Consider the following 20,128-nt stretch of genomic DNA (forward strand, 5'->3'; position numbering starts at 1 on the left):
GTTTGTTATGAGTCACAGCTTATACATATCAGTTTTAATCAATTTGTAATTTTACCAGTATTGTTATGAAATAGACACTGCAGGTTGAGACTTTCTCCGTGTCTGTAAGTAAGAGTAACAAGAAGTATATGTTGGTAATTGTCTGTTTAGTCCATCATCACATGCTTATGTTTGTTGTCATAAAAACATGTAAATATTCTGATACAGAGCACGGAGCTGGCTTTAGTGATTATTCACAGCAAGTTTTTCTAGTAAACAAGTGACTCAGCTATTTGGATGAGTGATAATACTCATAAACGATACCTGCCATATCCATAAGTAACTCGATAAAAAAAGATGCATATACAATTGTATATACATGTATATACTTTTAGACTATCTGTTTTATCGCTTCATTCAAGTGGTTTATACATCATTTTACAGGAAAGGTGGGGTTTCCAGCAATGCTGATTTCCAATAATCGACATAAAGATTTTTCTACCCTTCAGAAACACAGCGTTGTGCAATCGAAATCAATCGATGACGCACTTGACTAATTAACTGATTACGTAACTTAATTACTAAACTATGAACGTCGATTGTCACAAAACACATACAAAATAATTATTCTAACGAAATAGGAAAGTTCAAACTGTAAACTAAACACCAAAATACTTAAATAGTAAATATACCGCCGATATTATTGATTTTTAAGCATTTTGAGAGATAATCCCTAATTTTTATGAACCGCTGACATTTTGAATGTCTTCCATATTCAGTTGATTCAAAATTATTTAGCATATAGATACATTTATGTCTGACCCTTACCCTGCTCAAAGATCGAAACCTTACCATTTGTGCAAAGTGTTGATTTTTGGCTTTGATGTGTATCACCCCTATGACTTGTTGAACGATAGAAAACTACCTGTTACACTTCAAACCTTCATGTTCACGTGTGCCTTTCCTACTATATAACGATTTCTAGCACGCATACAAGACATGTCGTTGAACGACTATATCTGTCAACTATAATTAAGATGTTCTAATACAATATATTATATGACCGATAGTTGATATACAAATCTTCAAACAATATATTATTTAATCCCCAATGTCGTCAATCATTCTTTTGACATTACTTTCTACGTGTTCTAATAAGACGGAGACCTTACACACCTAATACAGATTTGTTTCACAGTAAGAAGTAGATGTGAAGGTTGGGGTTGTAAAGTTGTCATTAGGAGAGACATTGAAACCTAGAAGTCTGCCAGAAATACAAGATGATGATACATGGCTAAACATCCCACTATTATCCATAGAGGACCTATGGTCAGTCTTCTCACGCAATATGCACATTATGTATGAAGAGTTTCAATCAAAACTCGACTATTTCGGTCATGCACGCAAAACACAAATTCATCTTTTATCACAAGCTGTGGTGTCGTTGGTTCTCACATAATCATCATGATGTTAATATAGTCCCATATTGAAACAACTTCACCCTAACATTGAAATCCACGCTGATGAAAGAGAAATTTTCACTTCCAAGCTACCTTCCACATCAAATGAAATCATCAATGATCTTTTGGAGATATCACATATGCTATCAAAGCAAGACTTCTACTCTGCCTCTGCGTTTCTCCTCTCTGGGTGATGCAGATTGTAAAACCTGAGATGTTGGACAAGAACAGTTTTTAAAACTTATTTCTTATTGTTCATTCTATGTTGGCACTGATATTTACACTCCAAACAACGAGGATGTACTACTGTTGTTTTGGGTAAAAACTACTTCCAGTATATCGAAAACATTTCATTCCATAGTAAAAGCATTAGAAATAGTCATTGTTCCTTTGTTCCTTGGAAATGAAAATCTTACAAGAGAAAATATTCTGGAGCACAACACTGTATTCTCAGGAACATTTCTTGGCCAGCGGGCGACTGTTAAACTTAAGGTTCATATATCTTAATTCGAAAGAGTTCAGATCACAAGCTCCAGAGAATCTGCTACTTTGGTCAGAAGAAATTCATAAGCAATGCACTGCCTGATGGTTACATTCTGGAAAAAGTAGGAACTTTTCTTCGAAGCGATAATGATGCGAAGAAAACTAAAGCCATCATGGGCGCTGGCTGCCAAAATACAAGCGCGCCTGAGTGTTCACAACAAAGAATGAGCCAGATTTTATCAGAAGGGCCAAGTCACTATTAGTCAAACTACTGTGAATAATTGTGACTTTTCAAAGTTAGACATGGAATACCTTCGGTCTATATCCTATGTTTAAGATAAACCTCCAGTTATGTAAATTTCACTTCCTCTTCAAGGCATTGGGTATGGTCGACTTGGACAGTTAGAACTACATTACTGTACGATGTAGACCAACACTGACATGACCGATAAGATTCTAGGATGAAGAGGCCTTATTTGATTCCAGATTAGGTGGTTTAATGTGTAAACCGACTTAAATCTATTATTTAGCATTCTTGTTAGAATATTGATTCAGCAGTTGTAAGAACATTTAATTTTTGTGATTATTAGGGATCATGATGACCATTTAGAAAGTTGAGATTTCTCTTTAGTGGGTTATTAGTGTAGGTGACAGTTCCTTTGTACAAATAAAACCAAGTGTAAACATTTTATCTTACAATACTTCAATCCAAAACTCATTGCTCGTTTCTCTTTGAAAAATGCATATTGTCAATCAATTTTGATTACTTTGCACAAGACACCTAATAACTGTTTTTGGTCAATTTATCTTCCACTGCAATAGGAAGTTGTAGTTTTGCCCTTCGGAAAATTTCGCTTAATGTTAAAAGAGCATGTTCTTTCTCAAAATCCATCACATTTTTATCTCCTGTTCCCAGTGTATCTAAAGCTATGACTTCTTGCTTAACATATATGATATCTAACATGATATTATCAGCATCTCCATGTTTAGTTTTCTTTCATTTTTGGCACATAACGAGCACTATATTCTTGCATATGTACATGAGTGGACTTAAATGCCTGTTTATAAACGTACGACTACATTCAAGCTGTTGCATTTGTTTCTTAGGTCATTTTGAAACCCCACCTTTCGGACACATTCAAATAAAATCAAATTAAAACAGCAATGTGATATAATAAACAAATAAACACTCTGCTTATATTACACACAATGTATTACAAAAATTAGATAGAGGTTAAGGAATGTGTTACTGCTTTAACTAGAGTGAGTTGTTAGTTATTTTTCAAAAGTTTAAAAAATACTAGCTTTACCGGATGTTTTTTCAACTTTTGAAAGAAGAAGGAGTAGAAAAAACTGATGAGAGTAAAAGAAATATCATTACAACCACGAGTGTAACTGATCTGTTTCTAGCACAATCACAAAGCTGTTGAATTGACCTATTCTGTACAAAAGTGTGTTTACGGCATAGGCTGGGGCGGAATTTTATGACCTTTAGTGAAATATCGCTAATCAATGTGCAAAACTGACAGCTAAGGAATACATCGAAATATTATTACAAATTATAACTGGAAACAAATTGGTTTTTTATCTTCAAAGGAAAGATAGAAATCCAAATAAAAATTAAATTATTACTAAAAAAAAACAAAAAAAACTACTTTGCACGTTTTAATTTCAGTAAGTGCCAATAAAGACATACTAAAATGCAATACCATATATGGTATAACATTTATGTTGATACCACAGTTTGAATGATTAATTGAAGGCTTGAGAGTTGAAAAGCAACTGTTTATGGTGGTAGAAATAAGTATTCATAAAGAGGTATGGACAGTATATCACTGTGTTTCCATTAGAGCATTGTTGTTTACGTCTCAGGAGAACAATAGAGAGGAGATATCGGGGGTTAGTATTGCTTTGTAATATATTGTCCCTGGTTTATAAACTTTACGCTGGAAAGTTTGTTTTATTGAATGTTTTCACTTTGTCGGCAATACTTTATCTTATAACATTTTGTTTTTTCCACAATGACTTGTCTTTAAGAGATTTTGTCCCACCCTATATTACTTTAAAAAAGACATTCACCTTCCTCAAAATGATCAGGTAAACTAGCTTCAGAAAATTCTCGGATTGAAAAAGAGGACAGTCGCAAAACATATATATTATATCAGTTTCAAATTATTCAGTAAAACAAAAGTGCTTTAATTCGTCCATTACTTTAATCTGCGTGCGTCACGTGACAGGTGATTATTCCTGTAATAGAAACTGGATGGTTCGTCCAAACACATTCGTTTCACAGTTGTATTTTATTCTGACGACACCTGCTGTGTCTGTCTGGATATGAGCCAACAGACGCAGAAGCAATCTGTGCCTACCTTGGCATTCATTTTCAAACTCCAGGATTGTGAATCCCAAAATAGATGATTATTGACACTTTATTGTCCGATCGTGTTAAAACACCCGGCAAACTAAGCTTTTACCTGAATATAGCAGCACATTTGTTATAAAATCATCATTTTGATATTTGTAGTCAATTTTATGTGGGTTTTGCATTGTTTTGCTACTCAGGAATCTGTGTTGCCCCCTCGCTAAGACAACAAATCTTATCAAAAATTAACATTGTTTGATCATATATTGTTGATAATTGGTAACAAAATATTTCTTCAAAAAACGATACCTTGTGTCCCTGACACATGGACAACAGGCTCGTATTTGATATGTTACCATGCATTATTGGTTTCCAACAGAAAGGAAAAAATGCATATCCATGAGCAGAGGTTTCAGTGCAGGAAAATTATCAATAAATAACTTTAAAGACATTGAACATGGGCGTATTTTACACCGTACTAATGTTGATACCCGACGGCCATTCATTCTGATTTTTATTCAATTATTATTCGGTTTTTTTTTCATAATTTTGTCATACGTCAATACTTAATTTTTCGTTGATTGTACGTAACATGCAGCTTTTTGATTTTTTGTATTTTCTTGATGAAATAAATCTAGCTCCTTGATAATGATTGGAGGAGTCAAAGGCAACACGCCACCTTGCGGCGTTCCCAATGAAACTTCTTTTTCATGAATGGAATATTTCTTTTTACAATTATCTTGTGTGAGGTTCGTTTTCATTCAATGATGTGGACCAAGCAATGGACTACAACGTGACAAAATATCCAAATATCCTACAATGTACAGTCAATGTGTAGACAAGCAATAAACAAAATTCTATACTTTTACACATTTCCTTTTCGAATGTGACAGGCCAAATCATAAATGAATTTTGAATGACTGAAAATGGCGCGAATTAGCTGTCCATGACGTCTCGTCATGTCATGCTAGCTGTTATGCGTAGTGATTTTTCAAAAGGTAATCCCTTATGAAATTAGCAAATTTATACATATATGTATTATTCTTGTTTTTGAAACCTATCCTACAAATAAATTGTAAGCTTTGATATTGAGCTTAAAGGAATTAATGCATTTATTGTTTTCCTAAGCACTTTTTATACATTTTTTACGAAATTATAGTAAAATTTATAAAACACTGTTTGAACCCCATAAAATATTTGATTTACCAGTATGACCTGGAACGTAAAACACTGGTTGTGTTAAAATAAAGATATTGTCATTGTTTAACGGATTACCAAAGGGATCTAAATTTGTCTTTAGACAGGTAACCTGAAGTGACAATATGGCGGAGAACGGTGGCACGACGAGCTATGGAGTAACAGACTTTCGGGAGATGTACAAACTCGTGGATACGAATGACACAAAGCGAAGTCATTCACCAGACCGGAAAGGAGTATCGTTTCTGAACAAGAGCGGCAAAGCAGAGACGAACTATTCAGTGAATAAGAAATCACCTCTGGACGTGGCCTTAACGGATTTTTCAGATTCTACTACACTGCACGGCCTGCGCTACATCGCAATGAGTGACGCATTTATACTTCGGCGGTATGTATCAAATTTCATCGCAACTTATTTACGTATGATTCATTTTCCTTTTAAATATTTGCTTTATTAAAATTAGTAACTTTACATAGATTTATTTCTTCTCTATGAAAATTAAGTAATTGGTATAGTGATTTATTGCACCTAGTGCAAGATGTAACTTATATTCAGTCATATTTTACACCGGGTTTGTTTTTATAAGCTTATTCTGACAAAAAAAACACAAAAACAAAACACCAAACGAAAAACGTTTGATATGTATGTAGAAGCTTTGAAAATGGTTGTTTTTATGTCATTCTCGTGGAATGAATGTTACATATTGATGTATTGCGATATATCAACGTAATGTGTAACGATTGTAATATCTTGGCATTTCTCCTAAATACGGTTAAACCTGATAATCAGGACACTCCTCAATCATGGTAATGTGTTCCACAGTCCGAAGAGCTATTTCTGATTCCGGATACCTGGTATTATGGTACAACGTAGAGCAGAAATATGGTCGAATATCGTGTTTCTTGATTTCCCTATAGATGAGCAGACGGCAATTCCACAGGGTACACACAGATCTGTTAATGGATCTATTTACACAGTGCGTTATATTGGTCATGTTTCTTGAACGGCAGTCATTTGTGAACTTAAATCAAACATTCAAATAGAAGAAGAAAATAAGCATGACTATTGATTCACATAATGAATAATAGTTTGAATCAATGATGTCACGTCATTCCATTACCAGAACCGCTCCTACCTGATAAAATTACCAAAGTATGAATGGACACTTCTGTAATAAAGGGTATTTTACCATTAATTTTAATAGCTTTATGTATTGTTTGTAGGAATCAATAATAACATACATAAACATTTAGATAAATCTAACATATGGATGTGTAACGTTATTTGAATTTCTTGTGCTATTTTAAAACATTGAGTTGTATTTAGGCCTGTAATGTTAAAATATATTTGGAAATATGAAGTGTAATTGAGTGTGTAACGTTGAGTGCATAATGCTAAAAATATTGTGTTTTGTCTACATCAATGGAGTTTTCATACATAAACACCCCACAAACATCTCCACCTCCTTTACTGCATGGCAGGTGTTCGTCTGTGGGTTGTTCAGCGGAGGGCATCCAGGATTCAATGATTTTCTCTCAGCTGCTGTGATTCATCTTATCTTTAATAAATGTAATACATAATAAGTGTTCCTTTTTCAGATGATACTCTGAAAATTAACTTGAAAATTTACATGTCAATGTTTATACGTTATTCAAAGGCCTGTACCCATCATCACGATTTTCATGCAAGAAGTTTTCACCTTACAGACAACCTCGTAACACAATGGTATCAAAAGATGCAGGCAGATGAAAATTATAGGGAATTTTTACGGTCGTCATAGAACTCTATTACTCTCTTTCTTTGAGTGTATTTGAGTGTATTTGAGTGTATTTGAGTGTTATCTAACCTGTTGGGTCCGTCCTTATACTCATTTTTCTCATTTGAGAACGTGACATTTTACTTACTCATCGAAATTCTTTACATATTAACAGTAATCCTTGTGGGTTGGTTTACTTCCATTTAACTTTTGGTAAGATTGCCTATAACTGAACAGTGATATTGATTCCACATACAGTGAACTGTATCCCGAGTTCCTCCTCGAAACATGACTAATATTCAACTATAACATGAACATTATAACCGGTATAAGTATTGACTGTTGAGATTACATACATGTACTTCGGTATAAACTACAACCTGACAACTGTTCAGGGAGATCATTCCTCTGTAGGCTGTTTAATAGCTTTTAAATTGAACCAGCCAATGTGTGGCGTACATGTGTTGTGGTGATTTCAAAGACCAAAAACCACTGCATTAATCAGTTATGTGTTAAACTTTGAATAACAGGCGTTTGGCGAGAATCCATTAACCTTGAAGTAGAGATTGTTTATATATGGCATCAATATTGCAGTCTCCATGTTTCTGTCTCTGTATTAAATTAACCAATCATGTGAAGTAATTGTAGAAAGGTGTTTGAAAACAACAATATAGAATGTAAAACTTGTAGACCTATAATTACTTTATTACTTTACATCACCAAAGGGAATCTGTATTTCAGAGACCCTAACAATTCATGGTAATCTCATTCTGAGACGTTCTGATCATTTGCTCAAACTTTGGTTAGAATTAGCAAGTGGTGATTGGCAAAATGAATTGGTGACATTCAAAGCAAAATTGACACTCAAAAAAAAGGTCAATTTGACCTGTCTTACTAAATCTACAGCTGCGAAATGAAGAATTTTCATATGTTTCATGTTTTCATATATGACAAATTTCACTGTCCACTTGGTAACGCTTACCAAGCTTTAGCCACCTAAAGCCAACTGTTCGACAATTTACTGACGCACCGCCACACAATGAAAGTTTCTTCTTTATTCTTCCAATGTATATGCATTCGGTGTTCGGTACGATAACGACGTTTAACGACTATTAACTCATTCTTTTAATATTTCGAAACTTGTGACTTTATGATAATTGGAACTACAGATATAAACCGCTTTGGTATATCATAATGATAGATTTAATCAATTGTTATCACTTAAACTCAACTTTGGTTTACATCGAACTTGGCTAAGTGGTACTATCCGATGTGTCGGATAATTTACTTGGACCGTTGCAAGTCGACTAATTCGATTTTACAACAGTTAACAGACATAAAGGATAGATCTATCCACATAAATTGACTTGACAGACGGGTGCTGTAATCTGAGATACAAATGATGTGTGGAGTAAATAACAGCCTTCATAGCTGCATTCATTATATTTATATCGAAGTCAACATGACAGTCACTACTGCTTAGTGATAACGACTAATCGGACTGGTTACATCAAACAATTTAGAATAGGCATTTTGTTATGTTTTAATCAATCTTGTTTGTCGATTTGTCCCACCCTGTGTGTTTGTGTGTGTTTTCAAACCAATGACAACAACTTTAACATCAATAATATATGCTCTCTGAAGCATTTATCTATGAAGAGATCAGAGATCTCTTGTATCAACTGTCAACTGGTCGTTATCAGGATAGGTTCTCACCACATATGTTGTCATCACTGCTGTTGTAATTTTGTTCAAACATTTGTGAAAACGTTATTGATTGTTTTTTGGTTTTTTTTTTCATATACTGTCACTATGTTGATCCTGTATTATATTTTGTCCCGTGTGTTGATCCTGTACTAGATTTTGTCTCGTGTGTTGATCCTGTATTATATTTTGTCCCGTGTGTTGATCCTGTATTATATTTTGTCCCGTGTGTTGTCCCTGTATTATATTTGTCTCATTTGTTGATCCTGTATTAAATTTGTCTCATGTGTTGACCCTGTATTATATTCTGTCCTGTGTGTTGCGCTGTATTATATTTTGTCCCGTGTGTTGACCCTGTATTATATTTTGTCCCGTGTGTTGCCCTGTATTATATTTTGTCCTGTGTGTTGAATCTGTATTATATTTTGTCCCGTGTGTTGATCCTGTACTATATTTTGTCCTGTGTGTTGATCCTGTATTATATTTTGTCCCGTGTGTTGCCATGTATTATATTTTGTCCCGTGTGATGACCTGTATTACATTTTGTCCCGTGTGTGACATGTATTGTATTTTGTCCCGTGTGTTGACCCTGTATTATATTTTGTCCCGTGTGTTGATCCTGTACTATATTTTGTCCTGTGTGTTGATCTGTATTATATTTTGTCCCGTGTGTGACCTGTATTATATTTTGTCCCGTGTGTTGACCCGGTACTATATTTTGTCCTGTGTGTTGATCCTGTACTATATTTTGTCCTGTGTGTTGATCCTGTATTATATTTTGTCCCGTGTGTGACCTGTATTATATTTTGTCCCGTGTGTTGACCCTGTATTATATTTTGTCCCGTGTGTTGCCCTGTATTATATTTTGTCCTGTGTGTTGAATTTTGTCCTGTGTGTTGTATATTTTGTCTGTATTATATTTTGTCCCGTGTGTTGATCCTGTACTATATTTTGTCCTGTGTGTTGATCCTGTATTATATTTTGTCCCGTGTGTTGCCATGTATTATATTTTGTCCCGTGTGATGACCTGTATTACATTTTGTCCCGTGTGTGACATGTATTGTATTTTGTCCCGTGTGTTGACCCTGTATTATATTTTGTCCTGTGTGTTGATCCTGTACTATATTTTGTCCTGTGTGTTGATCTGTATTATATTTTGTCCCGTGTGTGACCTGTATTATATTTTGTCCCGTGTGTGTGTTGACCCGTGTACTATATTTTGTCCTGTGTGTTGATCCTGTACTATATTTTGTCCTGTGTGTTGATCCTGTATTATATTTTGTCCCGTGTGTGACCTGTATTATATTTTGTCCCGTGTGTTGACCCGGTACTATATTTTGTCCTGTGTGTTGACCCTGTACTATATATTGTCCTGTGTGTTGATCCTGTACTATATTTTGTCCTGTGTGTGACCTGTATTATATTTTGTCCCATGTGTTGCCCTGTATTATATTTTGTCCCGTGTGATGATCCGGTATTATATTTTTTCCTGTGTGTTGATCCTGTACTATATTTTGCCCTGTGTGTTGCCCTGTATTATATTTTGTCCCGTGTGTTGATCCTGTACTATATTTTGTCCTCTGTGTTGCCCTGTATTATATTTTGTCCCGTGTGTTGATCCTGTATTATATTTTGTCCCGTGTGTTGACCCTGTATTATATTTTGTCCCGTGTGTTGATCCTCTACTATATTTTGTCCTGTGTGTTAATCCTGTATTATATTTTGTCCCGTGTGTGACCTGTATTATATTTTGTCCGATGTGTTGCCCTGTATTATATTTTGTCCTGTGTGTTGACCTGTATTTTATTTTGTCCCGTGTGTGACCTGTATTATATTTTGTCCTGTGTGTTGCACTGTATTATATTTTGTCCTGTGTTGACCTGTATTATATTTTGTCCCGTGTGTTGACCCTGTATTATATTTTGTCCTGTGTGTTGACCCTGTATTATATTCTGTCCCGTGTGTAGCCCTGTATTATATTTTGTCCCGTGTGATGATCCGGTATTGTATTTTGTCGAGTGTGTTGATCCTGTACTATATTTTGTCCTGTGTGTTGCCCTGTATTATATTTTGTCCTGTGTGTTGCCCTGTATTATATTTTGTCCCGTGTGTTGATCCTGTACTATATTTTGTCCTGTGTGTCGCCCTGTATTATATTTTGTCCCGTGTGTTGACCCTGTATTATATTTTGTCCCGTGTGTTGATCCTGTACTATATTTTGTCCTCTGTGTTGCCTTGTATTATATTTTGTCCTGTGTGTTGTTCTTGTATTATATTTTGTCCGACGTGTTGCCCTATATCATATTTTGTCCCGTGTGTTGCCCTTTATTATATTTTGTCCCGTGTGTTGATCCTGTATTATATTTTGTCCCGTGTGTTGACCCTGTATTATATTTTGTCCCGTGTGTGACCTGTATTATATTTTGTCTGACGTGTTGCCCTGTATTATATTTTGTCCTGTGTGTTGATCCTGTACTATATTTTGTCCTGTGTGTTGATCCTGCACTATATTTTGTCCCGTGTGTTGACCCTGTATCATATTTTGTCCCGTGTGTGACCTGTATTATATTTTGTCCGATGTGTTGCCCTGTATTGTATTTTGTCCGATGTGTTGATTTTTTATTATACCTTTTAACATTGCAACAAATAGTGAGGCGGAATACTTCGTCCTTCCTCCTCCTTTTCATCATTTCTTATCATGGTTTCCCTGTCAGTATTGTCCATAACTCGTGTTGGTTTTATTAATTGCGATTTTGTTATTATACCAGTATTCTTTACAGGTTGGTGTGGTTTCTGCTTGTCCTAGTGTGTTCTGGCGTGATGACCTTCCAGATCGTAGACAGGATAATGTATTACTACGAAAACCCGGTTAATGTTAACGTCAGGGTCAACTACAACCAATCGCTGTACTTTCCCGCTGTCACACTCTGTAACCAAAACGCTTTTAGGTAAGGTCAAGGTCAGCTATAAGCTACACTGGTCTTGTGACCTGAACATCACAAGGATAACATGATATCAGTAACGTGTTGTGTATTTGTTATCATAATATCGGTATGTTTGTATCTCAGTGAGAGTCCTCTGTATCCTATATTATGGATGACCGACACGGAAAACAGTCCTTCAGTTAACGAGTGAATCTAGAGGCCTTACATGAATGCCAAATACCAAAAAACAATAACATTAAATTGTGTCATTTCTTTCCTCATCAAACTTACTAGATTGTTATCGTGTAATGATAAGAAACAATCTTTTTGTCAGAACCGTAGGAATTTGATAAAAGAAACAGCTCGTTAATGGTCGATGTGTGTTATTTGATTGTTTTGGAAACGTCATGAAAAATATCGGGAAAGAGACAAATCCCAGCAAAGAAGAGAGAACTTAGCATGGCGTATGTCGGAAATATCGGCCTATCCCCTGACCCATATCAACAGCTTTCTGGAATGTTAAGTTTTAAGTTAACCTTGGTAATAATGTAACAACTCAAACAACTGAATCATGTCTCTTAAAATATCACCATAATATCGAAACAGCGAGGCGAATCCTCATTCTCACGGACATTTCATTTACTCTTACGCGCTGTTTTCTTGTTTTTTTGTTTTTTGTTTTTTTTTGTTTTTGTTTTTTGTTTTTTGTTTTTTTTTCATCAATTACTTTAAAGCATGAAGGTTTCCTAATTTTCATTTTTTTCCATATGGTTGCATTCATACATATAGAATCCGTATACCCGTATCATATTTGCATTTTAGGGACTCCATATATGAACAGTTAGAGACCTGATATAAAACTACCCGATATAAAACAGTCGTGTCAGTATTCTCCGTTGACTGATGGGTTTTTAGGATTTCTGAATTTCGTTTTCAAACGTTCGACATTTGATAATGACATGCCTCATTCATCAGGAGAGACAATGCTTTATGGTGTGTGAAACATGTGATATTTTCACGAGCATTTGTGATGTCTGTATTCAGGATAACCACCTCACACATAAATTGGTTACATTTGAGGCAGCTGCCCAAACGATCATTGCGTTGTTTGAAGAGACGGTAGGTAAGAAGGAGTTTAGTCAACCTCAAAAAGATTTGACAAAAGCTGAGAGCATCAGAAAAATACAGCAGAAATCAATGCAGGCAACACTTAAGAATATTTCCGAAAAACGCAACGCCATTCAAAGTTTTGCCGCAGAAGTCGCTGACAAGCTTGTCAGAGGACAAAAACATAAATATGAAGAGGTAATGAGACAATTAGATTTCCTTTCAGTCAAATATAAATCAAACAACGAAAGCGTTCAGAAACTTCGAAGTGAGATGTGCAGGCTTCATGAGCTTAAAGAAAAACAATCATATTTAGAAGTCATTGAACAAGGAAGAAAAATCCTCATTCCTTTCATTGTGGAAGATGAATATCAAAGCAATTCAAACTTGGCATTTGTGCCAAATGACTTAATAAGTAGGACTGACGTAGAGGCACTGTTCGGTAGTTTTGTACCCGAGTATAATGTCTGCGTAAGGGGAGACGACAGACGTGTAGCAATACCCACAACCACAGACATGAGGTCTTCCATGCAGAGTATATTGTCACAAGACCTTTTCCCTCGTGGAGATTTTATTCCCAAAAAGGCAAAAACTGGAGATAACGTCAGTATTTCAACATTGGATCTATTCCCGACTGTGGACGATAAACCCACAGTTCCTCATTTGAAAGAGCAATGCTCTTTTAGAACAAGCGCTTGTGCCTCCGTAATGAAACAAATGGGTGCCAATTGTATCTGGATTAGAGCAGAAGACAAGTTCCAGTTTCAGATATTGAATGCCGCAGGCATGATTGAAAGCATTTTGACATTTGATACACAAATTCATGATTTCGAAATGTTTGTTCACGACACTTGCTTAGTGTCTTGTCCAGATCTGAAATGCATTAAACAGATTGTAAAAGGAATCGCCAGATCAATCCCGTGTCTGACAATCAACACTGACCCATTGACTCCAAGGCACTTGTGCAGGCTTGCAACCGGTGGTATTCTAGCAACAATGACGGAGTTCACAACGAAGTCTGAAAGCACAACTATACTTATGAAATACGATGATAATGGAAAGGAAGTGGCTAGGTCACAAACCCATCAAGATGAACTTCCCATGTTTGTATGTACTGGAAAAGTGTGTGCGAACACGACTGGAACAACATTGGCAGTTCTAGACACCATATCTAATTCACAGAAATACGCGCTGCTTTTCGACCAAAACCTTATTCTGGTGCATCGTTATGTCGACAATGGAGTGGTGATTGCTGGCAATCAGAAGGCAACAGGATTGTCACAACATTTCTTTATTTCAGATATAACATTTGATGGCAGTGATCACATTTTGATAGCAGAACACTATTCAAAGACTATACAGGTGTTAGACTCGTCATTTGGTCTCCTACGTTCTCTATCAACTGAAGAAGCTTTTCCATGTGCTTTGACCTTTCATGGTAAATCAGAGTTATGGGTAGGATTCTCTAATGCACATATAAAGGTTTACAACTATAGTCAAACCAGTGTTCAGAGACAAGAGGCAATAGAACAATAGCCCTATGCGAGAATGACTGAGGTGAGGATATTTCAATTCCCGCTTAACGATCACTCCATCAATATAGAAGTTGGCTTTGTAAAGATTTATTCTTATCAGCAATGTTTGATATCTTGAATGGTATGAAATCAAAGTGATCAGTTCCTACCCAGAGTGACCATTCCTGAGACTTAATTTAAAGGTAAGGAACGACAACTCTGTGGAGATTGCAAAGTAAAGTTCATCAGTTTTGATACTTTGTTGACCAATTTCCGGGCTAGCTGTCAATGTTGTTAATGTTATCTAAAAAATGGATGTTTTCAACAAATGGTGTTCTTTGATTCCATTCTATGAGCAATGATCTATTATATATTAAAATTATGGATGTTTGACTCAAATCTTATTCAGCAGTGATTCACGATATAGGAATATTATGGATGTTTGACTCTAAGCTTCTAAGCTTATTCAGTGGTGATTCACGATATAGGATTATTATGGATGTTTGACTCCAAGCTTATTCAGTGGTGATTCACGATATAGGAATATTATGGATGTTTGCCTCCAAGCGTATTCAGTGGTGATTCACATAAAGGAATATTATGGATGTTTGCCTCCAAGCGTATTCAGTGGTGATTCACATAAAGGAATATTATGGATGTTTGCCTCCAAGCGTATTCAGTGGTGATTCACGATATAGGAATATTATGGATGTTTGACTTTAAGCTTCTAAGCTTATTCAGCAGTGATTCACGATATAGGAATAATATGGATGTATGACTCTAAGTTTCTAAGCTTATTCAGTAGTGATTCACGATATAGGATTATTATGGATGTTTGACTCCAGGCTTATTCAGCAGTGATTCACGATATAGGAATATTATGGATGTTTGACTTTAAGCTTCTAAGCTTATTCAGCAGTGATTCACGATATAAGAATATTATGGATGTTTGACTCCAAGCTTATTCAGCAGTGATTCACGATATAGGAATAATATGGATGTATGACTCTAAGTTTCTAAGCTTATTCAGTAGTGATTCACGATATAGGAATATTATGGATGTTTGACTCCAAGCTTATTCAGCAGTGATTCACGATATAGGAATAATATGGATGTATGACTCTAAGGTTCTAAGCTTATTCAGTGATTCACGATATAGGAATATTATGGATGTTTGACTCAAATCTTATTCAGCAGTGATTCACGATATAGGAATATTATGGATGTTTGACTCTAAGCTTCTAAGCTTATTCAGCAGTGATTCACGATATAGGAAAATGCATAACTGAAGCTTATTTGGCGATGATTTAAGATAAAGTAATATTACTATAATGGATGTTTAACTGAAAGCTTATTCAGCAGTGATTCACATAAAGGAATATTATGGATGTTTGACTCCAAGCTTCTAAGCTTATTCAGCAATGATTCACATAAAGGAATATTATGGATGTTTGACTCCAAGCTTATTCAGTGGTGATTATAGATATAGGATTATTCTGTATGTTTGACTCTAAGCGTCAAATCTTATTCAGCAGTGATTCACGATATAGGAATATTATGGATGTTTGACTCTAAGCGTCAAATCTTATTCAGCAGTGATTCACGATATAGGAATATTATGGATGTTTGACTCTAAGCGTCAAATCTTATTCAGCAGCGATTCACGATATAGTGCTATAATGGATGTTTGACTTCAAGTTTTTGGGGTTACATATTTTTATGGATGTTTGAGACTGACATTATGAAAACGCAGAATTAAAAATTTTGAATATTTTATTGGTCATGTCGTTTATGAAGCAAAAAAACTTCCCGGAACACCTTAATTTTTAATGATGTTCTGCCCCCCTTTCATCAATTGTGTGTTTAAAACAACATTTTGATGATACCATATCATCACTGCATCTCTTAAAAAGTGTTCGTCATACATTGGTGTTCCATTATTGTCAATGGGCAAAGGGTGTTACAGAAAACAACTATTCAAAGGTTCTGTTCTTTTTCTGTAAAACGACTGTGATCTAAACAACATCGTAGTCAGCTGAATGACGGAACACTGCGTGACAGAGAAGCAGTATCAATTATCAAATAGATAACAGTAACCATTTGAATTTTCAAAAGTGCAGAGATGATGATTATGAGAGTGGCACCGTCTTTTGTAAAAAAAAAATCACTGATGTTCCTAATCCTCGCGCTCTGTTTTTGATTTTAACCGTAACGAACATGGTGTAAATGTATCTGATAAAGATACACCAGACGCAATGTAAAGCATGTTTAGATACGAAACTTGTTTGGAACAGTGATGGTAACAATTAATGATTTTCTTATCCCAGTCAATATCGGTGCTCTGGCACTTCAAAGGCATGCTTTTTAACAGAGGAACATACGTTCATTCGTGTTTCTATCAGGGATTTGAATACAAAAAGTTGCGGAATTTTAGGCATATTTCATTGGTAAATTATGGATATTCCTTCATGATAACAAATACTGTATTTGTTTTTAATTTCGTGAGACTGATATTTCGCGGTTGTCCCGGTTCGGGATATTTTAATGTGATTGAATATATGTCTATAGTTATATAACTTACAGAAACGGAAAAGGGCATGGGTGCATTTTAATAACCAAATATTCCTATATTAATTTAATTTATATATTGTGGATATTTTTATTGAGGTGGTGTGTTTGTATTAAGGGCCACAGCTGCGACAAAGCGGGACTGGTACCGTCTGATTGAGTCCGTATACAAGAAATCCCTCTACAGTTTCAATGTATCCGAGCTAGAGACTTACAACGTCTCTCAAGTGGCCATCAGTGACTTGTTTTGGTTTACGGGACATCAGAAGAGTAACCTTATTGTAAAGTAAGTATTATATAACAACATCAACGGTACTCCCCGATAAATTCGTTGGTGGTTACTTTAAGTAGCTTGGATACGTCCAATACAGTTAAAGAGAAGAAAATTCACTACTGACGTTTTCAATAAATTTATACGTGTTTACATGCTAGTGTCACACACACACACACACACACACACACACACACAGTTAAAACAAGTATAAATGAAGTTTTGATGACTGATATTTTCAACATTCATCTAATGAAATCTGTATAAGTAGTTACTTTTATAAAAGAAATCAGAATTGTTTTATCATTATATAGGGACAGGAATATCCGTTGTCAAATATTCATTAATTTCTATTTTATATAGATGTTCCTGGGGTGATATACCTTGTGGCCCAGAAAATTTTACGGCTGTATTAACAGATCACGGACTTTGCTACTCTTTCAACTATGATACGGACCCTTCTTCAGTTCTGGTTACTTCCTCTTCCGGTAAATAATCTGCTACACGCAATCATCTGTTACATTTACATGAAACCTTCCTCGCCGTTAACTTTCACAATCCCTTTACCCCGTATACAACATATAACACTGTTATAGAAGCATTAAATGCTAAGTCAGAAATATTTGACCCAAGGTGCTGATAGTTGACGATGCGTCATATTGCACGAGACCTGTAACCATACGTGGTGGTTTTTCTATATTTGTAATTTTGCAACACTCCAACATGATAGCGATATATATCATTGATATAACGTTTGTTATGACAGCGATATGTTATCGATGTTCAAACGGTTGGACAAGTGGATAGCATGTTTCAATACACGCATTAAACGACATTAGGACTCATTAGTGATGCTACATCATACAGCTGTTTCGTCCCAGTAGGACTCGTCAGTGATGTTACATCATACAACTGTTTCGTCCCTCTAGGACGCGTCAGTGATGCTACATCATACAGCTGTTTCGTCCTCTAGGACTCGTAAGTGATGTTACATCATATAGCTGTTTCGTCCCTCTAGGACTCATTAGTGATGTTACATCATATAGCTGTTTCGTCCCTCTAGGACTCATTAGTGATGTTACATCATATAGCTGTTTCGTCCTCTAGGACTCGTCAGTGATGTTACATCATATAGCTGTTTCGTCCTCTAGGACTCATTAGTGATGTTACATCATATAGCTGTTTCGTCCTCTCAGGACTCGTCAGTGATGTTACATCATATAGCTGTTTCGTCCCTCTAGGACTCGTTAGTGATGTTACATCATATAGCTATTTCGTCCTCTCAGGACTCGTCAGTGATGTTACATCATACAGCTGTTTCGTCCCTCTAGGACTCATTAGTGATGCTAAGGGCCTATATTTTGAAGCCTAGGAGGCGACTGAAGAAACTTAAAAGTGACCAAAATAAACGTCAAAATGTAGACGAGGAGCTGAAATAGCTCCATAATTAGAAAGAAAAAGTTATTACCATATATCTGATAGTGTACATATGTTTCCTCGGAGCTGTGAATTTCAACGTGGCATGCAGGTTACGAAAAACCTCGGATACTAAAAGTCCACCAGCAGTGTCTAACACCTTCTATCTCTAGGACAAGTACAAAAGACACAATTATGTATGAATTTTCTATTCATACATTGAGTGAATGGGATATTCCACGGTTTTCATTATTAAACAATGTGTTCTTGTTAATGTAATCAAAACTGTATTGATAAAACATATACATACTTGGTATTGTGTATGATAAACATGTAACACTCTATTTTAAGCTTTGTTGCGCAATGTCCACGTCTTGTTACAGGGTCTGATGCAGGTCTCCGACTGCTGTTAAATGTTGAACAGTATGAGTACATGCCCGGTCCAAGCACCGCAGCAGGTGTTAAGGTCTTACCCCACGGACAGCAAGATTTAGCTCGGGTTAGGGAACTAGGTATATCTGTTCCGACAGGCACACATGCTTTCATCGGACTGCAAGTCATAGCGGTAAGTAAGAATTGTGGTTATCAGAGACTGGGAATATAATATCTAATAGAAGACAATGTAGACAGTGGGGCAAATTGTTTCACTACATTTCAGTGAATGTTAAATACAAATAACTCGGACACGAGATTTATTAATTTGACGGAATGATTGTACATGTACGATAACACACAAATGGATAGCAACATGATAGGTGATGTATTATAACACAATATCGAGAACATGTTAATTAGGAACAACTTGGTATACACTGGAGCATTATCCTGAAGGACAATATCCTGAAGGATCCTGAAGGACATTATCCTGTAGGACAGTTTCCTGTAGGACAGTTTCCTGTAGGACATTATCCTGTAGGACATTATCCTGTAGGACAGTTTCCTGTAGGACAGTTTCCTGTAGGACATTATCCTGTAGGACATTTATCCTGAAGGACATTATCCTGTAACACATTATCCTGTAGGACATTATCCTGTAGGACAGTTTCCTGTAGGACATTATCCTGTAGGACATTTATCCTGAAGGACATTATCCTGTAACACATTATCCTGTAGGACATTATCCTGTAGGACAGTTTCCTGTAGGACATTATCCTGCAGGACATTTATCCTGAAGGACATTATCCTGTAACACATTATCCTGTAACACATTATCCTGTAGGACATTTATCCTGTAACACATTATCCTTTAACACATTATACTCTAGGACATTATCCTGTAACACATTATCCTGTAACACATTATCCTGAAGGACATTATCCTGTAGGACATTATCCTGTAGGACATCATCCTGTAGGACATTATCCTGTAACACATTATCCTGTAGG

General features: G+C 35.8%; 1 protein-coding gene across 1 annotated transcript in view; it reads left to right on the forward strand.

Annotated features, from left to right (window-relative positions):
- LOC132546759 (uncharacterized) overlaps window positions 1–20,128 on the forward strand; it is a 28,858-nt gene that overhangs the window by 682 nt on the left and 8,048 nt on the right. The window contains exons 2-6 of the mRNA XM_060210478.1: window positions 5,585–5,869; window positions 11,723–11,890; window positions 17,174–17,341; window positions 17,690–17,814; window positions 19,126–19,307. Coding sequence (XP_060066461.1) covers window positions 5,607–5,869; window positions 11,723–11,890; window positions 17,174–17,341; window positions 17,690–17,814; window positions 19,126–19,307 — 906 coding nt within the window. The 5' untranslated portion in view covers window positions 5,585–5,606. The remainder of the gene's footprint in view (window positions 1–5,584; window positions 5,870–11,722; window positions 11,891–17,173; window positions 17,342–17,689; window positions 17,815–19,125; window positions 19,308–20,128) is intronic.

This window comes from Ylistrum balloti, unplaced genomic scaffold (genome assembly GCF_031769215.1).
Source record: "Ylistrum balloti isolate Yb309-2 unplaced genomic scaffold, AGI_CSIRO_Ybal_v1 Utg369912, whole genome shotgun sequence".
In the NCBI taxonomy this organism is placed as follows: Eukaryota; Metazoa; Mollusca; class Bivalvia; order Pectinida; family Pectinidae; genus Ylistrum; species Ylistrum balloti.